We start from the raw sequence: 27,459 nt of genomic DNA, 5'->3' as shown, positions 1-27,459 counted from the left end.
CACTCCCCCACCCAAAAATACTGCGAAGAACAGCGAAAAAAAACCCGAAAATACACAGAAAAAAACCCCCAAAATCACAATTTTTAACCGTTAATCATCAAATCTTTTACTAAAATCATGTTGAGAAGGATGCTATCAAGGAATTACTCAAGAAAAACGGTAAATTTCTACACCTAAACACCATTTAATCCGAAATTTGGTGTTCTTGAGCAATTTTTTCCCCAATTTGATTTTGATGCTTTTTAGTGTAATTAGGCTTAAATAGTTTATGTATTATGCTTGTATAACCTAGATTGATGCTATTTAACATGATTAGAAGCCTTAAACTTAAAATTTTGAGTAATCTAGGGTTTGTGTTCTTGAGCAAATTTGGGGCTTTTTGATATAAACAGGTTATGGCCGATTTTTGTCATGAATTGTTGCTAAATTAAGTAGTGTAACATGTTTAGGTAGTTAAATGATCCAAACTTTGAGCCTAAACATGATTTTGATAATTAAAGTGGACTTTTTCAAGTCTAAAATTCATGGACTTGATTTTTGAGAGATAATGCCATTTGAAACTTGTTTAATTGCTAGTAATGATTATTTTGACACGTTATTTGAGTTGAATGCTTATGAACTTGGCGAACATTTTCGTATATGCTTATTTGAAAAAGTGTAGATTTGATGAAAATATGAAAATAAGCTTAAGTTTGATATAAATTGATCATGTCATTGTAATTATTTTGATTGATGATTTTGCTGACACTAATGCATATTTGGATGCACAAAAATTGTGTTTGATGTGTTTTGCAGACTGAAAGGGGTGAATCTTCATCCCAAGCCCGCAATGCTCCTGCTGAGAATGCGGAACAACAGGAGGTGGATAACTACTACAAGCAGGATATACCTCATCCGGTGATGACATTTTCTGATATGCACTTGGAAGAGTTGCACCCGAACCTGAGATTTGACAGACTTTGGATAGATTATCCAAAATACCAAAGGGGTTTGCATACTCTTCATTCTAAGGTTGTTGAGGTACCGAGGGTCATAGAATGGGGACCCTTAGAAGCTGTAGAATTGGCCGGGCCAATTAGGGAATTACTTGTACAGAGGTATGGTAATTCTACTTTTAATGACTGGGTACGTTTATTCACCATGCGTAGACCTGTATATAAAGTATGGTGTGAAGAATTGTTGTGTAGTATAGAGTTGAATGATCGGGTAGCTAGTTTAACCGATCGTTCTTTTATTAGATTTTTGTTAGGCGGTTCGATGCGCCACATGTCTTTACTAGACATGGCTCAGGCTTTACGTATATATACGCCTGAGGAGTTAGCATCTGCCGATTGTAGAGGGTTGATACTAAATGGTAGAAAGATAGATGAAAATTTTGATACACACGGTGTGTGGAGTCAAATGACAAGCCATCACTGTTTCAAAGGGGAGAATTACTCTTATTTGGACATCGATAGAGCTGAATTAAGAGTAATTCATAGGTTTTTAGCTAATTCGATTACACAAAGGGGTAAGAACAAGGAAAAAGTAAATGAACATGATTTGTTTTACCATATGTGTATTCGAGACCCACAAAGCGCTGTAAGTATACCGTATTGTGTGGGTTATTATTTATCAGCTATGGTTCGGGGGATGAGACCGCATAGCATAATAGGAGGTGGTATTTTTATTACTTTGATTGGTGAATATCTCGGTGTGGATATAAGTCGGGGGGGATTATTAGTAGAAGAACCAGAACCCCGCGATACTATAGGTTTAAATGTATACCATGGTGCGAAAGTTTTGAAGAGGCGAAATAACACCGCAGTACCATACCATGGTAGACATCCACAGGTTGAGAGAAACCAACAGCAAGGTAATGTAGGAGGGGGGAATGAGATGCAAGAAATGCAAAGGTTTATAGCTTCTCAGGAGTACGAAAATGCTAGACAGAGAGCATTTGAAGATTGGCAAGTTCATCAGAACCAAATCATAGCTCATTGCCAACATATAGGTAGAAACTATATTCCTACACCGAAACCCATCTTCCCTCCCTGGTCTATAGAGATGCAGCCACCGTATCCTACGTATAACCCTGCCGAAGCATTCTATAGCACCTATGGTTATGCCTGGAACCCCTATTGGTACAAGTATCATCCCTAGTATACTTAGTTTTATTTATTTTGTAATTTGTAATTTGTAATGATTGATACGTTTAATACTTTTGTTAATATTGTAATAGTTTTTATAATTGTCTAACTTTTATTCTTAGATTTTAATAATTTTTGAATGTGGGGTAATATACCAAACTTCAAAAATGTGTATATATGTTTGCAGTTTATCTTATATACACAACAGGGTAAAACAACGCATTTTCAAAGACTGGCATTAAAGTTCAGCAAAAGCAACTAATTTTGACGACAAGATGCAAAATATATGTGAAATAACAACAAGACGGAATGAACAAATGATGTGCACCATTTATCATTCAGCAAACAAACGCCAATATATTTGGAAACTTTGGTAAAAATTTAATCATTTTCACACAAATCACCCTCAATAATTTAAATTGTTACTGATTTCTTGCAAATGAGGGCATTGCAAGATCTTAAGTGTGGGAAGGGGTTAAATTCTTTCGGATTTTAAAATTTTTTATCTTAAACACTTGGTTACCATTAAAAATACTAGTAAAGCAGTAGTTGTATTAGAATCTAGTGCTCTCTGATAATAAAGAACAGCCCTAGTCTTATATACTGACTACCCAATTCTAGTAAAATTTTTCAAAATTTTCAATTAAATGAACTCAAAATCATGTTTATACATATTTATGAACGATAAAACTAGGTTTTAACACCGAAATTATTGTTACCTCAAAAAGGACATAAATTGAGAAACAAACCAAAATGTTAAAATTCATTTAAAATGGAATAGAGGACGATAAAAAGGAAAATAAAAGCCAAGTGTGGGAAAATTTACCAAGTTATCTTAAACATATGTCACATATATCTGTAACAAATAACTGAAAATACTTTTGCTTTGGACTAAACTAAACTGTTTTACCCGATGAAAGAAAAGAAAAGATGGATCTACACGATGAATCAATTCTATCATTAAAAGGAAGTAAAGTCTTCCGAAAAAGACACGCGCTTCTTGATTTAGGTCATGAAGTTGTCGTCCAGACCAGCTGTAGGTTGACGAAAAATCCAGAAAAGTCATCACTAAAATCAGCAGGAAATCCATGGACCTCAGCATTAAACAGGGTCGCCAAGTGGTCAGATTTATCCTAACCATGAGAAGGATTTATCTTGTACAATGGGGGGGCACCATGAAAATTAGCTTGATAAGACTAATGAATCAGATCCCCAGAAAGGATAATCTCCTTAAAAGATCAAAAATCAGCTTTTAAGACTGATATTACTCAATCCTAGAGATTGACCTTAAAGATTGAGAATTACAAACTCATGGAATTCAATGATATCTAAACTCGAGCTTGAACGAGAAAATATTTTGATCAAAAATTACAAACCGATTTGTTTTCTGAAAACCCTATTTTCAATGCGTTCATTACCATTGAACGTAAAATCCTAGGAATTCACCTGGAATTCATTAGGTCACCTGAACCAAATCGGGTGTCAACCGTAAGAACGGTGGTTGCATAGTGGTCAAAGACAGGACCTTGTGCCATACCGAAAAATTATAAGGGTGAGCTTTACTATTGCTCCTACCAAGGATAGTAATTGCGTCCGACACGTTATAGACCATAATTAAAAGCATGTCAGGGGACATTGCCTTAACAGTTGCTTGTTCAACGCTTTCCTTTACAACCGGACGGTAGTTTACCGAAAAGTAATATACGGGACAAGTAAACTGGACGTGTTGCTTTCCAAATACAAGGTTAGCAAGTAGGTGACACAAAACCATAAGTTTTGAGCTAAAATTTTCAAATCTGAAACCCACCAAACCCACAAAAATATTTTGCAAACACCGGTAAAGGGTTATTCCGGAAAACTTATCTAGGGCAAAAACTAGATTTAATTTTTAAAAGATCAAATGTTTTCATAAAGATCCAATTTCCTTAATGGATCTAAATTTTTATAGTCATGTGGGACTGTAAACCATATCGTTACTACCATTGTTTATACCGCCGTATAGAAAATCACTGATGTACAAAGTGTGAAGAATAAAGAAGTGATTCTAGTATTTCAAGACGATATTGCTTGAGGACAAGCAACGCTTAAGTGTGGGAATATTTGATAATGCTAAAAACGAACATATATTTCATAGCATTATTCCTCAAGAAAGACAAGCTTTTAGTTGCAATTGTTCTATTTACAAGTGATATTCGTTTAAATAATAAAAGGTGAAGACAAAAGACAGATTCGACGAATTGAAGACGCAAACGACCAAAAAGCTCAAAAGTACAAAAGACAATCAAAGAGGTTCCAATTATTGATAAGAAACGTCTCGAAATTACAAGAGTACAAGATTCAAAACGCAAAGTACAAGATATTAAATTGTACGCAAGGACGTTCGAAAATCCGGAACCGGGACATAAGTCAACTCTCAACGCTTGACGCAACGGACTAAAAATTACAAGTCAACTATGCACATAAATATAATATAATATTTAAATAATTCTTATAATTATTTAATATATTATATTTATTTATAAAACGTCGGCAAACAAAGAGCCAAAAGCTGGTGAGCTGTATTCACAAACTCCGCGACTCGCGGAGTTTGAAGGCCAAAAGGGCCGCGAGTCGCGGAGCCCCAAAATTTGAAACTCCCTATAAAGCCATCCGAATTCTAAGCATTTTAAAATCATCATATATCATTCTCTCTATCTATATACGTAAAATATATATATATATAATTTATATTTTAATTTTAATTTTAATCCTAATCCTAATAATAAGGGTATGTTAGCGAATATTGTAAGGGTGTAAGTCGAAATTCTGTCCGTGTAACGCTACGCTATTTTTAATCATTGTAAGTTATGTTCAACCTTTTTATATTAATGTCTCGTAGCTAAGTTATTATTATGCTTATTTAATCCGAAGTAATCATGATGTTGGGCTAATTACTAAAATTGGGTAATTGGGCTTTGTACCATAATTGGGGTTTGGACAAAAGAACGACACTTGTGGAAATTAGACTATGGGCTATTAATGGGCTTTATATTTATTTAACTAAATGATAGTTTGTTAATGTTAATATAAAGATTTACAATTGGGCGTCCCTATAAATTACCATATACACTCGATCGGACACGATGGGCGGGGTATTTATATGTACGAATAATCGTTCATTTAACCGGACACGGGAATGGATTAATAGTCACTAGAATAATTAAAACATGGGTGAAATTATGTACAAGGACACTTGGTATAATTGATAACAAAATATTAAAACCTTGGATTACACTCAGTCGACATCCTGGTGTAATTATTAAATAAAGTATTAAAATCTTGTTACAGTTTAAGTCCCCAATTAGTTGGAATATTTAACTTCGGGTATAAGGATAATTTGACGAGGACACTCGCACTTTATATTTATGACTGATGGACTGTTATGGACAAAAACCAGACGGACATATTAAATAATCCAGGACAAAGGACAATTAACCCATGGGCATAAAACTAAAATCAACACGTCAAACATCATGATTACGGAAGTTTAAATAAGCATAATTCTTTTATTTCATATTTAATTTCCTTTATTTTATATTTAATTGCACTTCTAATTATCGCATTTTTATTGTTATTGTATTTAATTGCACTTTTAATTATCGTACTTTTTAATTATCGCAAGTTTATTTTATCGCACTTTTATTATTCGCAATTTCATTATCGTTATTTACTTTATGCTTTAATTTAAGTCTTGTATTTATTTTTAATATTTTACATTTGGTTTTAACTGCGACTAAAGTTTTAAAATCGACAAACCGGTCATTAAACGGTAAAAACCCCCCTTTATAATAATAATATTACTTATATATATATTTGTATTTTTACAAAAGTAAACTAATATAGCGTTAAGCTTTGTTTAAAAAGATTCCCTGTGGAACGAACCGGACTTACTAAAAATTACACTACTGTACGATTAGGTACACTGCCTATAAGTGTTGTAGCAAGGTTTAAGTATATCCATTCTCTAAATAAATAAATATCTTGTGTAAAAATGTATCATATTTAATAGTATTTCCTGCTAAAATTAATAGTATTTTATACCACTCCGCTACCACATCAATAATAAATACAAAATCATACGCGTAATTATATCAATTATCAGATTCTTATATATTCTGTCTGTTATCTCTTTTTCCTTCCCTAACCCGTGAATCGTTTCCACAATCAACGACCCTACAAACAATATGAGCAATTATTATTTCAGTGTAAATCATCCACTTGTATTTAACATATCCTACTGCTATTATTCGATGATTAAACAGAAAAATCAGAAAAACTTTGGGTACCCTCTGTTTCGCCATATCTCTAATTCAAAGATTCAAAATTATGTTCTTTATTCAAAATTTATAAATGCCATTGTGTTAGGAATCATATAAGCGAACTTCCTACCGAGTTTCAACTTCCAATTTCAATTATCAAGTTCTAATTCACGAGTCAAAGTTTTGGTTTTCAAAAGTCAACCTTGTGTTCATCCCAAAAATTCGTTGTTGATTTGATACTTCTGTTAAAATTGAGAGTTCACAAAGTTTGTAGGGATGATTTAAAACCAAACTCATGTTGTAACAATCATCTAAAACACTCTCAATTTCATAATCACGAAATTAGTTATATTTTTTTTTTCGTGATTGCTTCTGCAGTTTCTTTTAATATTTTTTTCTGTTAAAAACAAAACCCATCATCTACTAATTCAGTTTCGTTGCAAATACAAAACATGATATAGTTTGCTATTAAGATTATCGATTTGGGTATTTGGCCGTATGAATTTGAGAATGAATATGAAAATAGAATAGTAGGTTTAAGTAAATTCGGTTCTGGGATTATTCAGATGAAATGAGACAGACGATTAGTTAGGGTGGGTTCGAGCCCGGCTGTTGCCATTTTTTTTCATAAACCCTTTTGTTTTGAGGTATAACTTCTATTACTACTACTACTATTATTATTATTATTATTATTATTATTATTATTATTATTATTATTATTATTATTATTATTATTATTATTATTATTATTATTATTGTTGTTGTTGTTGTTGTTGTTGTTGTTGTTATTGTTATTGTTATTATTATTATTGTTATTATTAGTATTATAATTATTATATTTAGTAATGCTAAAATATGTGTTAGTTATTATTATTATGAATATAATTACATTCATAAGCAATATTAATATCATTAACACTTTGTTACCAAGTAACATCATTAAATATTATTAGTGTTATTATTATTGGTATTATTAATAATGATATAAGTATTATTATAATTAGGATATTATTATTATTAATATCATTAAGTATCAGAATTATTATTATTATTAAGTATTATGAATATTAGTTATTGTTGTTATTATTACTAATGTAAGTATTGGTTATCATTTATTATTATTATCATAACCCTAGTTACAATTATGATTAATAGTTTTATTATTAATAATATTATTATAAAAATAGGTATTATTATTAAGTAATATGATTATCATTATTAATGATATTTCTATTATTATTATTATAAGTATTAGTATTAACTAAATCATTATTAGTATTAATAAAGTTATTATTATTAGCAAATCATTATTATTATCAAAACTATCATATTAAACAAATGAATATTTTGTGCATAAAATATACTTATTACATATATTATAATTATATCAATATTTTACATAACTATATATATATATATATATATATATATATATATATATATATATATATATATATATATATATTTCTTTAGTGTTATATTTAAAAAAATCAATAGTTTGGTATATGTAAGTATTTATATATAAATAATATTAATAGATATAAATACTTACATATACCAAACTATTGATTTTTTTAAATATAACACTAAAGAAATATATATATATATATATATATATATATATATATATATATATATATATATATATATATATATATGAATAGTAATCATTTTGAATATATACATAAATTAAATATATATAATATATAAACTAAGATATAATAAATAAATTTGTTCAGTTACGATTATATGTTTTAATATATATATACAAATGGTATAGGTTCGTGAATCTAAAACCAACCCTGCATTGTTCAGTTGTTAAATGCCGTCATATGTATTTTTACTACAAAATACAGTATTGTGAGTTTCATTTGCTCCCTTTTTAAATGCTTTTGCAATATATATTTTTGGAACTGAGAATACATGCGCTTTTATAAATGTTTTACGAAATAGACATAAGTAATCGAAACTACATTCTATAGTTGGATTATCGATTCGAATATCACCCTTTAGCTTGGTAACTTAAGAATTAGGGAACAGACACCCTAATTGACGCGAATCCTAAAGGTAGATCTACGGGCACTAACTTCCCCCATACTGAAAATGGTATGCTTTAGTACTTCGAGTTATTAATATAGATGGATTTCTGTTTTGGGGATATTCTATATGCATTTTGTTAATGTCGGTTACCAGGTGTTCAATCCATATGAATGATTTTTAAACACTTGCGAGTGTATGATTATTGAATAGAGGAAATCTCGTGGTCTATTAAAATTATGGAAATGATTGATTACTATAAACTAATGAACTCACCAACCTTTTGGTTGACACTTGAAAGCATGTTTATTCTCAGGTTTGAAAGAAATCTTCCGCTGTGCATTTGCTCATTTTAGAGATATTACTTGGAGTCATTCATGACATATTTCAAATGACGTTGCATTCGATTCGTTGAGTTCAAGAAGATTTATTAAGTCCTTGATAGTTTGATATATTATGAAACGGTATGCATGCCGTCAATTTTCGATGTGATGAAAGTTTGTCTTTTAAAAACGAATGCAATGTTTGTAAAATGTATCTTATAGAGGTCAAGTACCTCGCGATGTAACCAAATGTAATGTATTCGTCCAGATGGATTAGGACGGGTCGATTCAATTAAATGTTTCCAACATGTTAAGCAATCAAACTTGTTAAGACTTGATTAATTGAAATGAGTTTCATGTAGACAATTGACCACCCAAGTTGACCGGCGATTCACGAACGTTAAAAACTTGTAAAAACTACATGATGATATATATATATGGATATATATGGTTAACATGAGATTATGATAAGTAAGTATCTTACTAAGTGTATTAACAATGACTGATATACATAAAAATGAGATTATTGAATTAAGAAACTCGAAACGATATATATAACGATTATCGTTATAACAACGTCTTACTAAATACATATGAATCATATTAAGATATAGATACACTATGTTTAACATGATAAAATGATAATTAAGTATATCATTAAGTGTGTTAACAATGAACTACATATGTAAAAACAAGACTACTAACTTAAGGATTTCGAAACGAGACATATATGTAACGATTATCGTTGTAACGACATTTTAATGTATATATATCATATTAAGATATATTCATACCTCATAATATCATTATAATGTAATAATTTAACATCTCATTAGATATAATAAATAATGGGTTAACAACATTAAATGAGATCGTTAACTTAAAGGTTTCAAAACAACACTTACACGTAACGACTAACGATGACTTAACGACTCAGTTAAAATGTATATACATGTAGTGTATTAAGATGTATTTGTACAATTTTGAAAGACACTTAACAAAAATGCTTACAATTACATCCTCATTCATTTTCATCAACAATTCTACTCGTATGCACCCGTATTCGTACTCGTACAATACACAGCTTCTAGATGTATATACTATTGGTATATACACTTCAATGATCAGCTCCTTAGCAGCCCATGTGAGTTATTAAACATATGGGAACCATCATTTGGCAACTAGCATGAAATATCTCACAAAATTACAAAAAATATTATAAATTATTCATGAATTATTTACATGAAAACAAACTTACACATCCTTTATATCTAATCCATATACCAACGACCAAAAACACCTACAAACACTTTCATTCTTCAATTTTCTTCATGTAATTGATCTCTCTCAAGTTCTATCTTCAAGTTCTAAGTGTTCTTCATAAATTCTATAAGTTCTAGTTTCATAAAATCAAGAATACTCTCAAGTTTACAAGTCTACTTCCAAGCTTTCTAATCCATTTCAAGTGATCATCCAAACTCAAGAAATTTTTCTTATTTGCAGTAAGATATCCTTCTAATTCAAGGTAATACTCATATTCAAACTTTGGTTCAATTTCTATAACTATAACAATCTTATTTCGAGTGATAATCTTACTTGAACTTGTTTTCGTGTCATGATTCTACTTAAAGAACTTTCAAGCCATCCAAGAATCCTTTGAAGCTAGATCAATTTTTGTCACTTCCAGTAGGTTTACCTACTAAACTTTAGGTATTAATGATGTTCATAACATCATTCGATTCATATATATAAAACTATCTTATTCGAAGATTTGAACATGTAATCACTAGAACATAGTTTAGTTAATTCTAAACTTGTTCGCAAATAAAGTTAATCCTTCTAACTTGACTTTTAAAATCAACTAAACACATGTTCTATATCTATATGATATGCTAACTTAATGATTTAAAACCTGAAAACACGAAAAACAGCGTAAAACCGGACATACGCCGTTGTAGTAACACCGCGGGCTGTTTTGGGTTTGATAATTAAAGATTATGATAAACTTCGATTTAAAAGTTGTTCTCCTGGAAAAATGATTTTTCTTATGAACATGAAACTATATCCAAAAATCATGGTTAAACTCAAAGTGGAAGTATGTTTTTCAAAATGGTCATCAAGATGTCGTTCTTTCGACGGAAACGACTACCTCTTTAAAAAATGACTTGTAACCTGTATTTTCGACTATAAACTTATACTTTTTCTGTTTAGTTTCATAAATTTCAGTTCATTATGAAACCATAGCAACTTGAATCACTCAAAACGGATTTAAAACGAAGAAATGACGGGTAAAACAAAACTGGATAAATTTGATAGTTTTAGCTACGAAAATTTTGTAACAAATCTAGACTAAACATATCCTAACTAATTTATATTGTATTATACATATTATGTAATCTTGGGATACCATAGACACGTATACAATGTTTTGATATATCATATCGACCCATCTATATATATATTTCGAAACAACCATAGACACTCTATATGCAATAATGTTTGAGTTAGCTATACAGGGTTGAGGTTGATTCCAAAATAATATATATACTTTGAGTTGTGATCTAGCCTGAGACTTGTGTACACTGGGTCGTGGATTGATTTGAGATAATATATATTGATTTATTTCAGTACATCTAACTGTCGACAACTAGTTGTAGTTTACTAACGAGGACTGCTAACTTAACCAACTTAAATCATAAAAACGTAATAAAAAATGTTGTGAATATATTTAAATCATACTTTGATATATATGTACATATTTGTTATAGGTTCGTGAATCGACCAGTGGCCAAGTCTTATTTCCAACGAAGGAAAAATCTGTGAAAGTAAGTTATAGTCCCACTTTTAAAATCTAATATTTTTGGAATGAGAATACATGCAGCTTTATAAATGTTTTACAAAATAGACACAAGTATGCGAAACTACATTTTATGGTTGGATTATTAAACCGAATATTGCCCCTTCAAGTCTGGTAGCCTAAGAATTAGGAAAATGACCCCTAATTGACGCAAATGCTAAAGATAGATCTATAGGCCTAACAAACCCCATTCTGGAATTTGGAATGCTTTAATACTTCGATTTATATGGTGATTGCGATTGCCAATATATGACATACTTGCGAGTATGCGGAAAATATTCTATATGCATTATGTTAATGTCGGTTACCAGGTGTTCATCATAGAATGATTTTTATACACTTGCGAGTGTAAGATTATTGAATAAATGAAATCTTGTGGTCTATTATATTAATTTGATAATATATAGGTTAAACCTATAACTCACCAACATTTTTTGTTGACGTTTTAAGCATGTTTATTCTCAGGTGATTATTAAGAGCTTCCGCTGTTGCATACTAAAATAATGACAAGATTTGGAGTCCATGATTGTATGATATTATGTAAAAACTGCATTCAAGAAACTTATTTCGATGTAATATATTTTTATTGTAGACCATTATGTAATGGTCGTGTGTAAACGGTATATTTTAGATTATCATTATTTGATAATCTACGTAATGTTTTTTTTAAAACCTTTATCGATAAAATAAAGGTTATGGTTGTTTTAAAAATGAATGCAGTCTTTGAAAAACGTCTCATATAGAGGTCAAAACCTCGCGACGAAATCAATTAATATAGAACGTTTATAATCAATATGAACGGGACATTTCAGTGGTAACCTAGAGTACAGATGTAATGTTATGCCACCAACGATATATCAAACATGTGCCATATGAATATCTGACGTGTCGGATGCCAACAGGTTAGTGAAAATGTCTAGGGCTTGAGTGTCACTTCATCAAGCCAAAAGTCACTTGGTGCAACTTGTGAGAAGAAACAAAAACCTCTTTATACTGTGAAGAATATGACTAACTCATTCAAAAGTAATTTTTCGAGGGTGATAAAGAGACGATTCTGGTATACATCTCATCTAAAAAGATGTGGCATTGAAGAAAAGCAGAGAAGATACGAGGTATTAAATAATCTATCTCGTTTTGTGAGGATCGAGAGGATGTTCTAAACGACATATAATTATCCCGTCTATGTTCCATTGTTTCTTGTATATATAAGAGAAATAATAGATCAAGCTCATTACGGGTGATGCATTAAAAAGAGCTCATTAAGACTAGCTCACTAACGGATATAACACTACAGGAAATTCATTATAGTAATAATATTAATATTAATATTAATATTAATATTAATAGCCATGACGATCGGCATATAATAATTAGTATTCAAAAACTGGTTATTTTTAGATAAGCTGTTGATCCTAGCCATATTTGTTATACTTCAAAATGTTTAAAAAATAAATTTTACAATTTTTGTCTGAAAGGAAAACTCTCACACCCTTTACAAAACCGTTAAACTTATCAAAAATAGCAGTTTTTTCTCTCTAAAAAGTTCAAATTATCAAAATTGAATTTCTAAGGATTAAGTTAGGGAAAAATCTTAAACTTTTAAAGAAAAAAAATTACAAAATTTAATTATGAGAAATGCAACATTCAATAATTTCACAAAATCAAATGCAATTTTGTTTCTCTTTCATTGCTTCTCTCCCTATCCAAATTATTTTGCAAAAGTCTCTTTATTTTTATTTTTCTTTTGAACGGCTAGATGTCTTTTTGTAAACCTTAGTGGCTAAAGTATTTCTCCTATATTATTATTATTAGCTCCTTTTCTTTTAGAAAATAAATGAAATGAATATTGATATATTCAATATTCAATAGATTTCTATAAAAAGTTATTCACAAAGGAAGAAAACTAATACTACTATAATCACTTAAAACGTATCATTAATAGATGAAGGCTCACACAATTTTACAAACAAAAAAGACGAAACTCGGGTTCAAATTTAACATAATGAACAAACTTAAGAACCGAGCCCTTTAACCAAAATAAAATTAAAAGACAAGCAACATATTCATGAACACGATAACAAAACCCTCCATCAAGTCAAAGACAACGAAATAAAAACTAAAGTATACAAACATGCCGAATGTAAAACATGGACGAATAAAACAACCAACGAACAGTTCAAAAACCGTCAACGTTCAATATGTCGTTTCCGTATATTGCGTTGCGGGCGCAGCAGGGATTGAGATTTTACTGGCCATGCCCTCGATTGGTTCAGATTTACTCTATAACAACTGCGAGAGATAATTGCATGAGTGGTTTAGTTCGATCCCAAACTTTTGTTGAAAAAAAAGTAATTAAAAGATTATTTTAATAAATATAAATAGCAAATTGAATCAAGAAAAATATACGCGTGTCATAATCTAACGATATCCACATATAATAAACCTCCTGTATAATATAACACCTTCTATACTTCTATACTTTTCTAATAAAAGCTTGAATCTTTTTCTTTAAGGTCAGTTTTTAGCCATATATCACTTTATGATATTTATGATATTGTACTCTAAAACACTGTAAAGTATTTTTGATGGTATATGACCAAACATCACCCTTTTCTTTAACCTCCAAGAATCACATCAAATCACAATCAAATCAAACCAAACCCAAATGGCCGATCCTTTTTTTCCAAATGAATTCATCAAAGAAGAACAACAACAACAACCACCGTCGGAAGCCACCGCAAACCGCCTTCTCTCCCTCCCTTACAACATATTTTCAGACAAACTCAAGCAAGCTGCTTTAAACCTCAAAGAAACTGTAATTCCCCTTTTTCTAAAAAATTTCTTTTTATTAGTTTGTTTGTGGTTTTAATTTATATATTCTAATTCTATTTTGTGTTTTTAGATTGTGAAGGAGACATGGGGAAGTAGTGGTAAACAATTGAATGATTATACAGTGTATACAGGTGCCTTAGGAACAGCTTTATTGCTTTTCAAAGCTTATCAAGTTACTCACAACAACAAAGATCTTATTTTGTGTAAAGATATTATTAAAGCTTGTGATTCTGCATCTTTTGGCTCCAGGTTATTATTGTAATTCTGATTTTTTTTTTCTTCTTCCATGAGAGGAGATGTAGTTTGACTATTGAGTTTAATGGTTTAGATTATTATTAGAATTAGAATTTAATTTAATTTAATTTTAATTTTAATTTATTTAAATACTGACAAAGGTGGAAATAGAGTGTTACAATAAAGTTTAATTTCTGAGTTGGTTTGGGTGGGTCTGTAGGGTTTGATCAAATGTCAAATGGGTTATTGTTTGTACAGATCAAAATGGGGCGGTCAAGTTGGGTGACCTGCACTTTTGCCCATTTCTAAAATGCTTTGAGGATGAGGTTTTTCGATGTTGAAGCTACCCGGGAAAGGGATTTTTTATTAATAAGATGTATGTGGCCTGACTGAGATATCCGTGACTGTATCTGACCCTTTACTCTGGCCACCCACCCAAGATATGCCAATAGTGAGATTTGAACCTAAATCAACGCCCCAACCAGTAGGCTTTTTGGGACGGTTATTCTAATGCGTTAATTCGTGATTGAAAGACAATAGTATCATATAGATAATCTATATCTCTGAATATAAAGATTTAAGTCGTATGCATTCAAAAATAGACTTTAGAGTGACTTTCGCCCATTCAACTCGCTAAACCGATGCCTCTTTTAGCTGAGTTTTATGAGTTGACCCAATAGGTCAAATTTGCTACCTTAAATGACATTGCATATCTTATAGACAACTTAGAAAGATACCTGTTTTCGTTGGGCGGTCAGATGTCATGTCTAATGGTAGTACATGGATTGCAGCCGCGTTACGTTCATATGCGGACAGGCTGGTGTATCTGCTCTTGGTGCTGTTGTGGCTAATCAAACCAATGATAAAACTTTGTGTGATCACTATTTGGCCCGATTTAGAGAGGTGGTTACATTTTGTTTCCGTTGTTTCCTGCTTTGTTGTCACGTTTTCGTATGTCAATCTAAGTTTGTGTTTTTTTGCAGATTAAACTTCCTAAAGATCTTCCTAATGAACTGCTGTATGGTAGAGCTGGTTACTTATGGGCATGCCTATTTTTAAACAAGCACCTTGGTGAAAACACAATTTCTTCTACTCACATGGTAAAATGTACAAATTTTATTACATAATTAACTAGTAACGTTATCTAAGTTTAACATAATTCTATGTGTGTAGAGAATAGTTAAAGATGAAATGATCAAGGCCGGTAGAAATTTGTCGACAAGGGAATGCCCGTTAATGTACGAGTGGCATGGTAAAAGGTATTGGGGTGCAGCCCATGGGCTTGTTGGGATAATGAATGTTTTGATGGATATGGTACTAACGGAAGACGAGTTGGATGATGTCAAGGGGACACTTCGCTACATGATCAAGAACCGATTCTCGAGTGGTAATTATCCTTCGAGTGAAGGAAGTGAATCAGATCGTCTTGTGCATTGGTGTCATGGTGCTCCGGGTGTCGCTCTTACTCTAGCAAAAGCAGCCAAGGTATGCATTAATTTTATAGATTCTTCACATTTTAATGAACAACTCAAAACATGTTCGTATGGAAAACGAGTCATTTTTTGGTATAAGCAAGGTTGAAAAAGACGCGAGAGGTGGACGAGTCGGTTAGGACCTTGAAAAGTCAAGTCGGTCGCTGACCAATGTTGACTATTAAATAAAAATATACTCGTATTAAATATAATTATTTCAAACATAAATATTGTAAACATATATATTTTAAAAACTGATTTACAAATAAGATGATGTGGTGCTAGTTTAAGTAATATATAGGTTTTTTCATATCATCGACCTTGAATTTGTGAGTTCGAGTTCCATCGTGGACAAAAAGGGTGTGTGTGTTCGGGGGTAAAAAAATGTGTATTTATTGATTTATCTTTAAGGGATGGGATACTATGTAAGTCGGTGGTTTTCTTATACTATAATTTTTAATTTGGTTTTGGATTTTCGTTTACACTAGAATAAGGCCAGACAAAAGTTGACTTTTCACCAACGTTTACCGATTTGACCCGACTTTTTCCGCCTTCAACCTAACTTTTTAGTGTTGACTGGCTAATTAAACGTTTTTGGGGGAACCGGGACGGGCTAGTATCCAACTGCCGCAACGGCCGCCGCAACCGTCACCATAATGAGTGCCGCAACCGCCGTTTGCAGCCGTGGTTTTAAGTCATATTAGGTTGACCGACTAATTTTTTGGTATAGGTTTTTGGAAGTGAGGAATTTGAGAAGGCAGCGGTGGACGCAGGGGAGGTGGTATGGGAACGGGGACTACTTAAAAGAGTTGGAATCTGTCATGGAATAAGTGGGAACGCGTACGTTTTTCTTTCACTTTATCGCTTAACGGGTGACATGAAGTTTTTATACCGAGCCAAAGCTTTCGCAACTTTTTTACATGAAAATGCTCCAACACTTATATCCAAAGGTACAATGCATGGCGGTGACCGCCCTTTTTCTTTATTTGAAGGCGTTGGAGGAATGTGTTATCTTTTTTTCGACATGATAGATCCTTTACAAGCTAGGTTCCCTGCTTACGAGCTTTAATTACCAGTTTGTATTTTAGTTCCTTTGTTCCTTTGTATGTATCTATATCTAATGCTCAGGTAGTTTATCTTGTTAAAAAGATATTCCTTGTTTAATGAAGTAGTAATTTATTGCTAGGAAGTAAATACTGAAAATTTATTAGTAATTCTAATTCAAACCGGACTAATTTACAACAAAAGAACCCGCCTGCAGCCATGCCCTAAACTCAAATTCTCACCTAAATGTTCGATCGAACAAAGGGGGTGACTTGTATTTTTTAAGCTAAACCGACAAGTTTCTCGCTTATGTCCCATACTTTACGAGCTTTTGACACATCACTAGCTTCTTCTGACAACTGGTTCTCAAACGAAGCCGAGTTGTTGTTCCAGCTCCAATAAACTCCAGATTTCGTCAAACTCGGATCACTCACAACCTATATCACATACCAAAACTTAATAATGTCAATAATCCCATTTCAAAAGATAATTGCAACTTCATATTGCGATGGGAACTGATAATTCCACCATCATTTTTGATAAATCTACCACATATGTGCGTTAACAAGTTGTACTGTACAATCTTTTATTGCACAAATGGAGTGGATCTATCAAAAATGACGATGTAAACATCACCACCCTATTGCGATAGATAGATTCATCACCTGAGCAAGTCGTTTGCCGGATTCTTCCTCCGAAACGTAACCCTTGGTGATGTACTTTTGGAATGGAGGGAACAAAAGTCGAAAAAGTGGAATATGTTCTCTAAATAAGCCTGTTGTTGCAATACAACCAGGGTATAAAGATGCAAATGTGATGCCGGTTTCTTCATGATAATGGCGATGAAATTCTTGCATCATAAGCATGTTACACACCTTGCTGTCTTTATACGCTTTTGCACCGTCGAAATCTCCACCGTCGATCATGGCAGAGCTGTTTAGACCGTTCAAACCGCCAGCTAAACCCCTCATGTCCCCTAGGTTAGCCTTTGGAGGTACATTTCCAGCCAATGTGTTTGTGTTACCTAACATGTCATCACATTGTTGTTAGTTAGTTATTTGCAAAAATTTGACAACTATCTGAAAAATAGCGGTACAGATCAACTGATCGGCCCATTTTGACATGTACAGAATCACCCATTTTGTATAATACCTGTGATTGAACCAACAATTATGAGCCTTTTTAATTAGGAACCGAATCAAGCTATTTCGGTCCACATTTTGCCAGATTTTCAGTTTTCGGTTCGGACTGGACCAAACCGAACCCGACAATATCATCAAAAATAACCTAACTGAATTAAACTGAAAATATATGGTCTGGTCTTCGGTCCGACTTTCTGCTACAAATTGGGACTCCGGACAGAACCAAACCGAACTAGTTTGGTCCGGTTCTGTACCATGCGCACCCCTAAGAAATTTGACAACTTTATGTAAAAAAAAAAAGCGTTACAGATCAACCGATCCGACCCATTTTGTCATGTGCAGAATCACCCATTTTGGTACCTATATACTTTAAATTTGTATATGTATAATACCTGTGATTGAACCAACGATTATGAGTCTTTTTGATGGGTAATCTGACTTTATCAAATCATCAAGTAACAATCTTGCAAGCAAAAAGTGACCAAGATGATTAGTCCCAACGCTAAGTTCGAACCCATCAGCCGTATAAGTAGGCTCTTTAGCAGTCGGTAAATAAACCGCAGCGTTACAAACTAACACATCGAGCGATTGACCCGATTGTTTAAAGTTTCCAACAAACTGTCTAACACTATCAAACGATGAAAGATCTAAATGCATCACTGTGTAATTCTCTTTCGCCATTCCTACTGATTTTGCTGCTCGTTCGGCTTTCAAAAAGTCTCTGCAAGCCATAATCACGTGCCATTTTCCGGTTTCGGCTAACGATTTTGCGGTTGATAGTCCTAAACCCGATGAAGCTCCGGTTATAATGACGGTTCCCTTTCGCAAGGTTTTTTTCACATCTGGTGATGCACTTTTAACTGCAGGGTCTGTTGTGGCTACAGCTTGTGTTTTGAGTGCACCCCTTAGGCTATATTCCTTCTGCAGTTTAACCCAAATCATATTAAATTGTAATTCTCTAAACTCTACATCAAGAAACTGTGACATATTTTTGTATTATTATAATAATAAATTAGTATTTTGATGAGTGGAAATGGATTAGATATGGGTTTATATTAGTACCCTGGTTTTTGATGATGCGCAGTCAAATTTAAGATGAGTAGATAATGGTACTCCAAATAGGCTAGAATCCTTCAAAGATGCCTGCAAATGTACAACATTGTTAGTTTGTTACACTTACATACAAATAGGAACTTAAAACAGTTGATGAACATAACAAACCTCTTTGTGGATGGAGAAAATGGATGTAGCTTGAAGTGCCATTGAAGCTTAGAATGTGAAGTGAGTTGGGTTGTTGTAAATATCTAATCTAAATCTTAATAAAAATTGTTTGAATATGAATGTTATTGATGAGGGGATATTTATACAAGTGTAACAAAAGTGTCTTGCGCTAAGATGATATCTTTACTACATGGGTGGATAGGATAAGCCAATTGAGCATTTAAAAATACGTGGGTCCCACTTGATTTTCAAGCCACCAATGATACATTCAATTGGAGATTTTCTCTGTTTGGTTTTGGGAGGTTAGATAAGGGAAGTGGGCCTGAAGCTAATATCAAGGTGCATTGCCCAAAAAACATGTTTACATTTAAAGGGTTATGGGCTTGGTATTGGAGCTGAAATGCTCATATGATGGGAAATTGATAAAAATACATTTTTTTAAGGCTTCAAACAAAATACATTTTTTTTAAAAAAATTGTCTTTTTACACCATTCGGTAGACGGGATTTCTGTCTACCACCTTTATCTGTCGTCTACTACCATTTTTACAAAGTAGTAGACAGTAACAACAAGGTAGTAGACAATGAGAACAAAGCAGTACACAGCAAATTACAAGGTAGCTGACCGTCTACTGCCTTGTTGTTACTGTCTACTACCTTGTTGTAGGTGTCGACTGATATGTATTATTGGTGTCGACACCTACAACAAGGTAGTAGACAATAACAACAAGGCAGTATACCGTCAGCTACCTTATAATTGGCTGTCTACTGCTTTGTTCTCACTGTCTACTACCTTATTGTTACTGTCTACTACTTTGTAAAAATGGTAGTAGACGACAGATAAAGGTGGTAGACAGAAATTCCGTCTACTGAATGGTGTAAAAAGACAATTTTTTTTTAAAAATGTGTATTTTATTTGAAGCCTTAAAAAAAGTGTATTTTGAACAATTTCCCTCATATGATTCAGCACATTGTAGAATATTACTGTACATTAGTAGTTTATATTATTCCATCTGTAGTTATTTGATATGGATGGATATGTAAGATGTAACAAAGGATGCAGCTTTTGATCAGCCTAAATAAATAGCAATTTAATGTACTTATATCTTTGAATACCAATTCAATGTGTTCCGTAAACAATTAACATATCTTTGGATCCGTTTATGTTCTTTTCAAAAAAGAAAATGTGTTAATGTGTTCCATCTTTTCATTACAATGTGTTCCATCTTTACATGAGCAACTGTATCAACTGCTTATTCTACACCAAGTTCTTGAAACACTTGGTTTCGTTGAAAATATGTATATCGAATAAAGAACGATCATTGACTTTATACATCATCACATTGTATCGAAGAAGACACATACATACATGATACACATGAATGAGTTGGCAAAAATTAACAACTTCAATTCAAATCTGCTTTTTAGTTGTCAGCCTGTTAACTCTACATTTTCCCTACTAAACCAAAAAAAAAACTATCTTGTGTTTCTTTCTCCTGAGCACCTATAATTCTTTCGCAATGCCATATATATGCTAATAGTACAAATCATATGTACAAAGTTCCCACTACGGCCTTACCTCAAAACTAGTTCAGCCAGTTTATAATCGAACAGGCAATCCAAAATTCTGGAATATCCTGATTTCCCCATGAAGCCCAGCCGTCACAATCACCATACCCCACCCCGACTTCCTCGGGCTCAACCCGTTTGTATAATCTGCACTTGTATGTCGACTCCTCAGGTTCTTGGTAGCTGAAACAAGTTTTTCCTCGGGCCATGTGGCGGAAAACCGATCAAAAAAGTAACCATTACTTGCACTAGAAATGAGTCCATGAAACGGGCTACTGCTATTACATCCTGATACTATATCGACAGGTGTTGGAGGATGGTTTACCAACGAGATGACTTCAAAGTGGTCCCCACTAAACCTATTCGGTTCTCCAAAAAGCCCTTTTTGAGAACCCCGAGGGGTGTCGATTTGACCGGGCCATGGGATGGCGACTGATACATCTTGACAATGGAAGTGCTCGTACGAATGACTAACAGTAACGCCTTTGTTTTTGCTAGCCCGAGAATCACCTTCGTGTTTCCATACATACACTTGCGAATCCTCACTTGCACAAACCACGTATCTCCCATTTGACGTAACAGACGCCGAGATTTGCCTGTTTGTGTTGCGAAATCCTAAAATGGAACTAAGTTCAGATGGCTAACTTATTGGTACAGTTTAAAATGAAGTAGGCTGATCCACAAACACTTTTCTAGTTTATTTTATTTTATTTTATTTTTATTTTTTATTTTGTTGTTGTTGTTGTTGTTGTTGTTGCATGAAACTAACGTGTTAAACATGATTATAAAGATATCATAAAAGTTTACTACCTTTAAACTTGTGAACCAAGTCAACACCATCAACAACACGAATTTGTGAGTCAGCAGATGTAATGAGGACTTCTGATGTAGTACCTGGAGCAAACTGTAGAAGGTACTAATCAGCATTGCATTGCATATACTATGAATAAATAGACAAAACACGTACTAATATAATGATAATGATTACGTCTTATAGATAGTTAGCATAATTTAAATCACATTTGTGTTGATGAAAATCATAAAGAATATTTATAAATATTAGGTTATTTATTAATTTATAATTACGTATCGAATATAAATATGTATGAAGTAACTGAAAACCAAAATGAATGAGTGGGAGACATGTAGTACTTAATCTTCACCTGAAACCCAGTAATCTTTTTATGACGAGATTTCTTTTTGTTCTGCAAATTGATCTGACTTTTTTGCTGTAACTTATTCTCTGCAATTTGTAGTAGTATGAAAATTTGAGCAGAAAAGGAGAGAAACACACATACAATCATACACAGATCATACATACCAGTTGTGTTATATAAATAACAGTTCCCCATGTACGAACCAACTAGTGCAGCCTTTAAATAATAACAAAAATGTTCCATCAGTTGCAAATGAAATTAGAATTAGAAAGGATGCAGAGATTAGAATTGTTCTACTTTCTGTTGGGTAGGATAAAAGGTATACTTGATAAGTTCAACCCATTTACTTATAATTGGATCAATATGGGTTATATTTAGTCTAGAATGGGTCAACACATTTACCTGACCATCTGGTGTATAGCAGGCAGCAGTGACCATTTCATGCATATCATTCCAATCAACCACTTGATGATCCAGAATGTTCCAAATGCGAACTTTAGCATCAAGTGATCCACTAATAAAGTATCTATCATCAACAGGATTGAACTGGATGCATGTTACTGTATTAACAAAAAGGGTCCAAATAAAGATAGTTAACCATCATAAAGAAACATACATGTACACGTGTATAGGCTTCTTTCTTTCAACTTTCTTACCGTAGTCGTTGTGAGAAAATACTTTCAAACATAACTTGCTAGACAAGTCCCACAACCGCACTGTTTTGTCCATCGAGGATGAAAGCAAATGCTGAAACCGAAATTTACTGCCAATAAGAAGCTTTCATATCCAAATTACTGTATAAACTCACAATAAAATGATGATAATGCAACCAGCAAATCAACAAATGGAGCTAACCTGAGATTTAGACCATGACAAGTCAAGCACATCATCCAAATGTCCTTCGAAGGGACAAAAAGGTTTTTCTGAGAGTCCAAACATGGTTTCCGGCACCACAATATGGTCCAAACTCGTAGACTTTCGGTTTACCAATAACCTACCTCGTTTCTTCTTAATTTTGCTATCCAAATTCAGTGATGCCAAACCTGGTTGCAGTGACCCATTCGACAGCCATAACACATTCAAATTTATATCTTCTTGCTTATTAAGTAAAAGATCACCTTTTCTATCCAAATTAACCACTTGCCATACATGAATGACACAATCCTCACCAGCACTAGCAAGATACTTTCCATCTAAGCTGAACTTAATGGTCCAGATTGATCCATTATGAGCCCGTATCTCCTGGGTTCTATAAACACCCGTTAGATCTTTAGAAGATTTCCCATAATGTCTAACACGTACTCGTTCAGGACCATGAAAAGTAACATGTCGACTATCGTCAGTAGCAGAACTAGACCTCGATGTATCTCTCTCGTCACTGTTTCGTCTAACCGAACTCGTTACATTCTTGATACTCTTCAACCACCCGCTTTTCTTCTTCAATTTAAATCCATTCACACCATTATTCGTATCAGGCGAAACGTTACTACCACCCTCCACATTTTTCCTTCTCATCAACTCTTGTACGATAGGCGAACTTCCAACACACATTTCGAATTCTTCCATAGTTAACCGCCTCCCTGTCCCAACTTCCTTTAATTTCCCACACATTCCATCCTCTCTTACCTCATCCACCACAAACTCATTCCCATTATCAAGATTCTTAATCGTACAACTAACATCCAAATTCAAATTATTCTGTTTCCAATTGGGAGCATTAGTACTAACAACCGTGTTACTATTATTACTTACAGTAGTCATTAGTACAGTATCACTATCAGCATTAGTATCAGCAACAGGCGAAGAAAACGAATTAACGGAACAAATTTCATTACACAAATTCAAACTAACACTAGAGCTACACTGTTCATGATCATCAGCAGATTTCGAACGAATAACGCTAGAGTTTAAATTAACCTGATCACAGGACGAATCACGGTTGAGTCCCATCTGTTTAAGCAACCGCATACGGCGTTCGTCAACAGGAGACGGTTGCGAAATCCAAACATCATAATTATTCACAACGCCCGTTGGAAATTTAGGTATAGGTAACGAACGTACCACGCCGTTATAATCATCTAAAATCAAATCGTCATTATTATCATTGTTGACGTCATATTCGAATTGTGAACATGATGATGATGAAGAAGTAGTTGAAGAAACTAATCGATCAAACGACTCGTAGAAACACTCGTTGTTATCTTCGTTAAGTTCGTATTCGAATTTGATCATCGTACGGGCATTCTCATCTGATAATGAAAATGCCCGGACGGAATCTGATCGGAACGATCTGGTGATATGATTTGAGTAGGATATGGAGATACAGATCCGATTATAAGAAGTTAGGGATTGTGGATATGAAATTGGAGATCCGGTGAAAAAAAATAAACCCTAGGTTACCGGAACGGAAGCCTTGGGAAAGAGGAATAGAAGGCGGAGAACGGCGTCGTTTGGTGTAGTTGTAGTACTTTTTGTTATGACTGTTTTTTCGTTTACAGACTCTGGGAAAGATCGGGTTTGGTTTGGTTTGGTTTGGTTTTGGGTTGGGAGTAGTGACAGTGGTACCGGTGAATGATGATGTACAAAATAATTGTAATTATAAATTATTAATTAATTAAGACAAAATTGACCAAATCGTCCTTGTGTTTATCTTTTTTTGCCCAAATCGTCCCTGTATAAACAAAACTGCATAAATCATCCCTAAATGCCAAATAACGTCCCAAATTAGTCTCTGACTTAACTTTTGTTGAACTCTCAGTTAGTCAAAAAATACATGATTGGTCCCTGAAGTTTCTTAAAAGATTGCAACAAAGATCCTCTTCATCATTTTCAAGATTAAGTTTTAGTAAAAGCTTAAAAAAACACATCCGTAGATTAATAATAACATTCGTAGATTAATTATAACTTTCTCGATTAATGGTTTTCACTTTTAAAATTAAATTAGTGAAACTTAAAGCTACAATTACGATTGACTTGATCTACAGTTCAAACATAAAATACTACGGTGTTCTAATTACGCTTATATCATTACATCATTTATCATTATAGTATAATACTACGGACTAGGAGTACTAATCATGAAATAGTACAGGAGTACTAATCATGAAATAGTACAACTACTTATTCCTTAACGTCGATTCGATGGATCTATCAAACTAATGGTGAAAATATCATTGAATCCAGAAAGTTATTACTGTATTAATCTACGGATGTGTTTTTTTAAGCTTTCACTAAAGCTTCATCTTGAAGATGATGAAGAGGATCTTTGTTGCAATCTTTTAAGAAACTTCAGGGACCAATCATGTATTTTGACTAACTGAGAGTTCAACAAAAGTTAAGGCAGGGACTAAATTGGGACGTTATTTGGCATTTAGGGATGATTTATGCAGTTTTATTAACACAAGGACGATTTGGGCAAAAAAAGATAAACACATGCACGATTTGGGCAATTTATTCATTAATTAATTAACTGTAATTATAAATTATAGACCTGTAGTTCCTGTCTGATCCGGCCGTTCTCTAGTCGGAGTTAGTCTCCAGCGACTTTCTTTCTTTTTTCCATCTTCTTTGCCGGCCTTTGTTCCTTTTATCTCTGTTTGATGCGATTGTAAGTCTTGCTGGAATTTTGATTGGAGTTTCGTTTGTTTCTGGTCGGAGGTCTACTTGTTTTGTGACATGTATTTCGTTCCTCGCCGTATACTAGTTCTCGGGTTTTGGTTTCGCTCATTCCATCCTTTGCATCGACCGTGCTTTTCAGGCGGTACCGATGTAGTTTCCGATATAGCTGATAGGGTTAGGTCTTAAGGTGAGGTATCTCGGTAGTTTCTCAACTGTTCATAGGTGGAGATTTGTCCGTTTATTGCATCTAGGTAGCCTTTTTGATGGCGGCTACTTTTAGGTTTTAGGCTATCAGGATTTCTTATTGGATTTCTGATTGTGGTCTCGTAAAGGGTGTTCTTGGATTTTCCGGTTGGCGTTTATAGTGGCTTCGTGAACTAGTTGGGGTCGGGTCTGATGACTAAGTGTTTTGGGAGGAGTCTCACGTTGTGCAGCTCAGTTTGGCTATGAATGTCTTTGATTTGATGATGATTGTGGTGCAGTTTGATTTAGGGATTAGTTTATGCTTGTTTGTGACCACAAATATACGCCCCGTATATTTGTGGTCAATTTGGCTATGTTTGTATTGTGTAATGTAGCGTTAAGCGAAATGTAGTGTTGTTTCAAACAATTCATGTTATCTAGTCACATTTGTATCATGACAAATCATTAAACCTATATATATATATATATATATATATATATATATATATATATATATATATATATATATATATATATATATATATATATATATATATAACTTTGAATATGAGAGAACCCAGTGAATCAAATGATAAAGGAACGCGACACTCCAGCGTTATAGAATATGAACTTAAAATTTTAATTCATCAATCCAATCCAATGTGTTTTAGCTAATGATATCAACACAAAAGTTGTTTGAAATTTTGCATCTAATGCTCGTCAATCATCATTATAACCCAAAACATCATATATATTTCAAATTTGAATTATGAGAAAACTTTTGGATTTCCCCCCACAATCTTTGACTCGCGAATTCGAGCTCAAATCAAATAGTAGAATCTGAAACTTTGCAGATAGATTCACGAGATGAATCCTAACATATATGCGTTTTTACTTTTCGTCATAGGTTTGAATTTGAGAGATGCCTAAATTTGAGAGAAATGTGATGTTAGCGTTCAAAAGTCCATACAGATCGATAGTAACGTGATTGCTTTAATCATTCAGTGTAATTTTTATGATGTTATTATCGTAGGTTGAGTTCAATCTGTTGCAGATTGAATTCAATCTGTGTGCAGACTAAACGCTATCGTGCCTTTCAGTCCGTGCCACATGAATAAAAAAAATTATAATTTTAAATATATTTTTTTGAATCTACTCACAGACTGAAGCTCTGTGGGATTACACGGTTCTCTCCTTACTTAAGTTACACATAGATGCCACCTCATTGAACCCGATGAGGTGGTGCCACGTCATCATCTTCTTCGATGAAGTGGTAGCCGTAAAAGTTGAAAATTTGATTGTGACTTTTATTTTATTTTCTTTAGGCAATTTGTATTCAATAATA

The 27,459-nt window shown here is 33.2% G+C and overlaps 3 protein-coding genes across 4 annotated transcripts; 1 reads left to right on the top strand and 2 right to left on the bottom strand.

Annotated features, from left to right (window-relative positions):
* Nucleotides 1–14,261: 14,261 nt before the first annotated feature.
* Nucleotides 14,262–17,363, top strand: LOC139846606 (lanC-like protein GCR2). The gene is made up of 6 exons (XM_071836081.1): nucleotides 14,262–14,459; nucleotides 14,547–14,725; nucleotides 15,502–15,613; nucleotides 15,694–15,810; nucleotides 15,884–16,195; nucleotides 16,913–17,363. The coding sequence occupies exons 1-6, from the start codon at nucleotides 14,310–14,312 to the stop codon at nucleotides 17,249–17,251; spliced, it is 1,209 nt and encodes a 402-aa protein (XP_071692182.1). The 5' UTR covers nucleotides 14,262–14,309; the 3' UTR covers nucleotides 17,252–17,363.
* A 13-nt stretch (nucleotides 17,364–17,376) lies between these two features.
* On the bottom strand, nucleotides 17,377–19,726 carry LOC139846607 (protochlorophyllide reductase-like). Its single transcript, XM_071836082.1, has 5 exons — nucleotides 19,590–19,726; nucleotides 19,431–19,511; nucleotides 18,761–19,289; nucleotides 17,892–18,250; nucleotides 17,377–17,663 (listed from the first exon to the last, which is right to left on the bottom strand). Exons 1-5 carry the CDS (start codon nucleotides 19,629–19,631, stop codon nucleotides 17,508–17,510), a joined length of 1,167 nt encoding a protein of 388 aa, XP_071692183.1. The 5' UTR covers nucleotides 19,632–19,726; the 3' UTR covers nucleotides 17,377–17,507.
* Nucleotides 19,727–20,889: 1,163 nt separating this feature from the next.
* On the bottom strand, nucleotides 20,890–24,855 carry LOC139846821 (uncharacterized). Of its 2 annotated transcripts, XM_071836356.1 has the most exons (7): nucleotides 23,169–24,854; nucleotides 22,970–23,060; nucleotides 22,716–22,873; nucleotides 22,478–22,529; nucleotides 22,320–22,399; nucleotides 21,967–22,060; nucleotides 20,890–21,771 (listed from the first exon to the last, which is right to left on the bottom strand). In XM_071836356.1, the coding sequence occupies exons 1-7, from the start codon at nucleotides 24,543–24,545 to the stop codon at nucleotides 21,188–21,190; spliced, it is 2,436 nt and encodes an 811-aa protein (XP_071692457.1). In that variant the 5' UTR covers nucleotides 24,546–24,854; the 3' UTR covers nucleotides 20,890–21,187. The 2 variants fall into 2 exon arrangements, with proteins under 2 accessions (XP_071692457.1, XP_071692456.1); XM_071836355.1 differs by having other exon boundaries at nucleotides 22,320–22,529; nucleotides 23,169–24,855.
* Nucleotides 24,856–27,459: the final 2,604 nt, after the last annotated feature.

Source organism: Rutidosis leptorrhynchoides, chromosome 5 (genome assembly GCF_046630445.1).
Source record: "Rutidosis leptorrhynchoides isolate AG116_Rl617_1_P2 chromosome 5, CSIRO_AGI_Rlap_v1, whole genome shotgun sequence".
In the NCBI taxonomy this organism is placed as follows: domain Eukaryota; kingdom Viridiplantae; phylum Streptophyta; class Magnoliopsida; order Asterales; family Asteraceae; genus Rutidosis; species Rutidosis leptorrhynchoides.
Note: the sequence above shows the minus strand (reverse complement) of the source record. Positions and strands in the feature narration are given on the sequence as shown.